Source organism: Glycine soja, chromosome 10 (assembly GCF_004193775.1).
Source record: "Glycine soja cultivar W05 chromosome 10, ASM419377v2, whole genome shotgun sequence".
In the NCBI taxonomy this organism is placed as follows: Eukaryota; Viridiplantae; Streptophyta; class Magnoliopsida; order Fabales; family Fabaceae; genus Glycine; species Glycine soja.
Genome location: NC_041011.1, coordinates 1,613,502 through 1,619,053, shown reverse-complemented (window position 1 = coordinate 1,619,053; position 5,552 = coordinate 1,613,502). Strand labels below are relative to the sequence as shown.

The window sequence follows — 5,552 nt, the reverse complement described above, 5'->3', positions numbered from 1 at the left end:
ACAAGTGCCCCATTTAGCCATTTCTATTCTGGCTAATCCCAAACCATCTTTTGCACTAATTTGAACCAAATGGACCAGAGAGAACGAGAAACTAAGCACCAATATCGCCCTATCGCATTTATTTATTTTGTCTGGTGAGTCCAGGATCGGAATAATGCACTTACACAAGTTCTTATAAATTATCTAATACCCATAAATTATTATTTTCTTCCATCATGAGGAAAATCGAAAATCAATCGTGCTGCTTTCAGGCGGCAACAATAAATATAATATGTCATACGATAATAATATATATTAGTACTAATAAAATCAACATCTAACAAGAGATATCATAGAGCACAAGCGTCCACAGATAATAATCATAATCAAATAAAGGAGAGTTTAATTGAACTTGATTTCTACACAGAGGAAAGGGAGGGTTTTCGGTTTCCCAAATCGAGTTTCCTAATTCGAAAATCATCGCAATCCAAGCCGCAACCACACTGCGGGGAGACGAAGAAGTTATCGAGGGGAAAGGAAGCGGAGGCGACGCCGACGGAGAAATCGAGGTCTTCGCCGACGCGAACGACGTCGAGAATGTTGAGCCAGAAGAAGAGGATCTTCACGCTAATCCCGCGGAGTTCGGTGAGCCTGCCTTCGGATACGTAGCCGGTGATGGTTTTCTGGTAGCTCAACTGGTACGAACCTTCGAGGGAGAAACTGCACGAACCGTTCAGATCGGCGCTGAATTTGCCGCTGGACGGATCCAGCTCGTAACCGGTCACTCCCTTGGGGAGAATACCCGCCGGAAAGTGAAAGCTCTCCAGCATCTCGTACGCCGTCGGGGTGGCGGTGATCGCCGGCGAGAGGAGGAGGAGGAGAAGGAAGGTGGTGATGGACATGCTCCTTCTATTATTGGAATCGAATTGAAATCTGGTGGGTTCATGGTTTTGTAATTGTATCATTTGTATGTACTGGGATTATGGAATGAAAACAACGTCGTTTCGTGATGATCATGGAGGACCGTTTGATAGGCCACGTGGCTTTTTATATTTGATGGATGGATGCAGATTATGACATTTTTTTTAACATTATAGTAGTAGGCTAGTAGCTCCACTAACCTCTGGAACCGAATCACCATAGATTTTCGGGGGAGGAATGTGGACAAACTTAAAATTATTAATTTTATAAATTATTATGATAAAATGATTTTTTAACAAAAGTATTCTTATTCAAAGAATTAAAACAAAATTATAAATTTGTTTATGTTTTTCAGGTTATTGAAAAATAATTAATGCTTTTTTAATTGATAAATATTAAGTTGTTAATATTGATAATTTTTTAAATTCTAAAGTGATATACTAGTATTTTGGAAGATAAACTATAAATATTTAAAGAAGCATGTACCTTAAATGAGAGAAAATAAAAGGTGAAATTCATATAATTATATAATTTTCAATAAAAATGTTTTAAAGAAAATATATTACCAATCAAGAGATGTAGTTGGTTGAATAAAGTCTGTGTATATATTATAAATCTCTCATCAATTCCTACATATAAAAAAAATGTATTACCAATATTTTTCTATCTAAAGTAACGTAACACTCTACAAATTAAAGGCCCATGAAGGCTGAATCCAATAAAAATTGATCTGTGGTGTTTTTCTAGTTGACAAGAACCCAATTGGTTACAACTTACAACTTGATTCGTAGCCGAAGGCTACATAACAAGTTGGCATAGTTTTTATGGATACTTTTTCTCCGGTTGCAAATTAGGCACGATCAGGTTCTTACTTTCTATAAAATTGACCTCTCGTGGAACTTGATATTAATGACGCCTTTTTCGGTAGCAATTTGTTTGAGGAGGTGTATATGAATTTACCACTTGGTTATCATGTGGAGGATTCAGGCTTGGCCTGCAAACTTCACAAGTCTCTTTATGGCTTAAGACAGGTCTTGCAAAAATGTGATGCGTTCCATTTCATGTTGTTTTATGTAAGTTTGCAATAATGTGCTAGCTAACTTTCAGCTCTTATAGTTGTTCCAAACACACTGTAAATGCAATTGATGATTTGAAATAGTTTTTAGGCCTTAAGGTTGCTTGATCTTCTAAAGGAATTTATCTTTCATAGAGCAAATATACTTTATCTCTTTGAAGATACTAATCTTTTGGCTTCCAAACTCTCCATTCTTCTTATGGATCGAGGAGTTAAGCTTACTGCATTTGATGGCCAGCCATCGGAAGATGCTTTGATTTGGCGCCTGATGAATCTACTTGTGTTGCTCACAAACTCAGCCTATCTGCAAGTTGTTCATAATCTTCTGAGACATTTGAAAGACTCACCTACCTAGTCAATGATTAATGTTTCCACATTCCTATCTAAATATCTGAGCATACGCAAATGCAAATTAGCTTAGTTGGCTAGATACCCACTAGTCCTTGATATCGAGCGCTTGCAGTTGTCACTGCTGTTTTACTTTGGTTGAAGTATATTTTGCTTGACTTTCAACTTCCCACTTCATTTGCCACACTGTTTTGTGATAATAACTTAACTATCAATTAACATATCGATATAGATTGTCACTTTATTCGTGAGCATGTCGCATCTGGATTTATTTGATTGATTTATATCCAATCAAGGTTTCAATTGGTAAATCTATCAACTAAAAACAATTCCCAATCATGTTTCCATAATTATTGTCCAAGTAGAGCATCTTAAATATATTTGCTTCAACTCGAGGGGAGTATTAGTTTCGTGATTGTTATTTTGTTAATAACCCTATGTTAACATGTTAGGCATCTCAGCTATATATATAAACCCATTTTCCCTATTGAATAAAAGTGCTCCCTTTTATTCTCTTAAATTTGTAAGTATTAACCCTCAAAAAAGAAATTGTACCTATTAACATTAAATGTCACATTATTATGATGTTGAAGCTGTACCTACACATCCAACAAATCATAACCATAAGAATCCTATTTAATAAGCATCACAACAGAAGAATAGAAGAAAACACAAAACCACTTGACTGGTTCATCCACGGCAGGCCAAGAATAAAACAAATAAATATTTTCTATTACTTTTTATAAAGAAAAAAGGCTCGATATATTGAAAAAAAAACATCATATGTTTGCAAAAATGTCTAAAATATAACTTTCATTTAAATTTTAAAAAAAATATCTTGGAGTTTGTTTTAAGCCTTATTTATTATTGGACCAGTCCTCTGTTCATCTAACTCCCAACCCCATCAAACAGTCTATGCTACAACTACAAGTGGGACTCATACATAGATGCTACTGGCCGCAAAGTCCGCAGAAGCGATTCCAACTGAGAATAGGAGCTCGTCCTCATCGCGATTCGCGAGTGATTGTCACAAAGTCACAATGTTTAAAACAAAAACGCATTATGATGACCTTAAAACTGGTAAGATTCTATCGCAACCGTGCAAGTATAATAAAATCAAAATGTTTTGAATTGTCTAATTAAGGAAGAAGGCCCCAACAAGGAAGTCGTACTATTGAAGGACAAGCATCATATGCAGTTTTTTTTTTTTTTTAAGTATCATATGCAGTTACTTAAGAATTAAGATGTTGGTATTTTTTGCAAGACTGATAGGATCGAGAAAATAATCAACAACAGACAAAAAAAAAAAAAGAGGAAGGAGCCCAGAATTGGTTTTGGGTGAAAATTGATACCAATTTTCTCTGGGTGTTATCATCTATATATCCTCTCTGAAAAATCTCAAACTAAGATCTACCAAACTAATGTCGACTTTAGATCACCACACTCAATGCCCTCAAACGAAACGTAGATTGACAATTGCACTTCCGTCCGGTGTTTGATAATCGAACTATTGTTAGTCATACATTAGTTTGAGATCCTCTCTGATAATATGAACTATTGTTTGATACCAATTTTCTCTGGGTGTTATCATCTATATATCCTCTCTGATAATATGAACTATTGTTTGATACCAATTTTCTCTGGGTGTTATCATCTATATATCCTCTCTGATAATATGAACTATTGTTTGATATCGATATTATGATATCATATACTATAGCAAATTATTGTATTATATCATTACTTCTAGAATAAAAAAAAAAGAAGAAGACAAAAATAAAAATAGCGATATATCCAACGAAATGACGGATATGGGCAAGACAATAATAGTGTACTGCCAGAAACAAGTGACATTTGTTTGGATTCTCAGGCAAAACGGTACCACAAAGGGCGGAAACCCCTATGCTGAAAATCATTTGAGGGAGGGAAACAAACAATGCCCCGATAATAAAAAGTAGGACTAATTATTAACTTAAAAAGCATTAAAAAAAAAAGAAAAAAGAAGAAGATGATAGATACTAGATAGATCTACAGTTTGCAACCGAACACAATAATCCGTTGGGCAATTGAATCACAAAAAAAAAAGTGTAATTAAATTGAGGAAACGGAAACGTCACCGTTTAAGGGTAGTGTTTTGCAATCGAAACCACAACCACACTGGGGGCTCTCGAGGAAATTCTCGACGCCAAAATCAGCGGAAGCGATTCCGACAGAGAAGTAAATATCGTTCCCCTGACGAGAGACCTCGACGATGTTGAGCCAAAGGAGCAAGATTTTGACGGTGACACCTTTGAGATTATAGAGCCTGCCCTTGGAGATAACACCCGTGATGGTGGATTTGTACTTGAGCGTGTAGGACTCTATGTCGAAGCTGCACGCTCCTTGGAAATACACTGCGAACTCGCCGCTGTCTCTGTTGAGCGAATACCCTATGGCTCCCTTGGGAAGAAGACCCACCGGGAACCCGTACTCCATCAGAACATCGTACGCCGATAGCTTCTGCGGTTGGCTTAACGCGCATGATGCCGTCAAAGACACCATCAGGATCCATAGGAATCTAATTGAAGACATCACCGCCTCTCTCTCTCTCTCTCTCGCAGAGGATTTTGTCTTCCTTTTGGAAGTCAGATATATGCTATGCTAGATATACAAGACTAAGCTTTCATTAGGAAAATAAAAGTTCAAAGTAGAAAAATTAATAATTAAGCATTTTAATGCCAGACTGTCTTTGGAATTTTGTATTATTTCATTCATATGGTATCTGTCTTTTTAGTTTATAGTTTATTTTTTTTTAAGGAAATTAATGATTAATTATTAAAATGTTAATTTTTGCTGAAATTTTTGTTTTCATCAAGAAGTTGAATCATTTAAGAGGGAGCTGACTCATTTCTTCTTCCGCCCCTCTACGGATATTTTTCTGGCAATTAGTTAATATTATTCCAAGAATGCGAGGAACTCGTGCGGTATGTGAGACAACTTTGTCTGTCAACTCGAGGACGCACTCATAACTTTTAAGACCCTTAACTAAGTCTTACCCCATTTCGGTAGTTTTTATATAAGAAAGGCAATTGTTTATATTTTCACATCCTATAAATTATTTTTCATCAAGGTCTATAAGAAAATATGCTATTGTTATTTTTAGAAGAATAATTGTATATCTTCTTATATTATTTTTTTTATCGATCTAAATTTGGAAAGCATTAAATACTTTTTTTTAATATAATTTTAA

General features: G+C 35.5%; 2 protein-coding genes across 2 annotated transcripts; both read right to left on the bottom strand.

Annotated features, from left to right (window-relative positions):
• Nucleotides 1-261: 261 nt before the first annotated feature.
• On the bottom strand, nt 262-934 carry LOC114369642 (uncharacterized protein At5g01610-like). The gene has a single exon (XM_028326875.1). It carries the CDS (start codon nt 879-881, stop codon nt 399-401), a length of 483 nt encoding a protein of 160 aa, XP_028182676.1. The 5' UTR covers nt 882-934; the 3' UTR covers nt 262-398.
• Nucleotides 935-4,092: 3,158 nt separating this feature from the next.
• Nucleotides 4,093-5,001, bottom strand: LOC114369327 (uncharacterized protein At5g01610-like). The gene has a single exon (XM_028326536.1). It carries the CDS (start codon nt 4,892-4,894, stop codon nt 4,415-4,417), a length of 480 nt encoding a protein of 159 aa, XP_028182337.1. The 5' UTR covers nt 4,895-5,001; the 3' UTR covers nt 4,093-4,414.
• Between the last annotated feature and the right edge of the window lie 551 nt (nt 5,002-5,552).

Bases quoted from the DNA above. Each gene is read 5' to 3' on its own strand.
- LOC114369327 (XM_028326536.1), bottom strand. From the start codon at position 4,894: ATGTCTTCAATTAGATTCCTATGGATCCTGATGGTGTCTTTGACGGCA.
- LOC114369642 (XM_028326875.1), bottom strand. From the start codon at position 881: ATGTCCATCACCACCTTCCTTCTCCTCCTCCTCCTCTCGCCGGCGATC.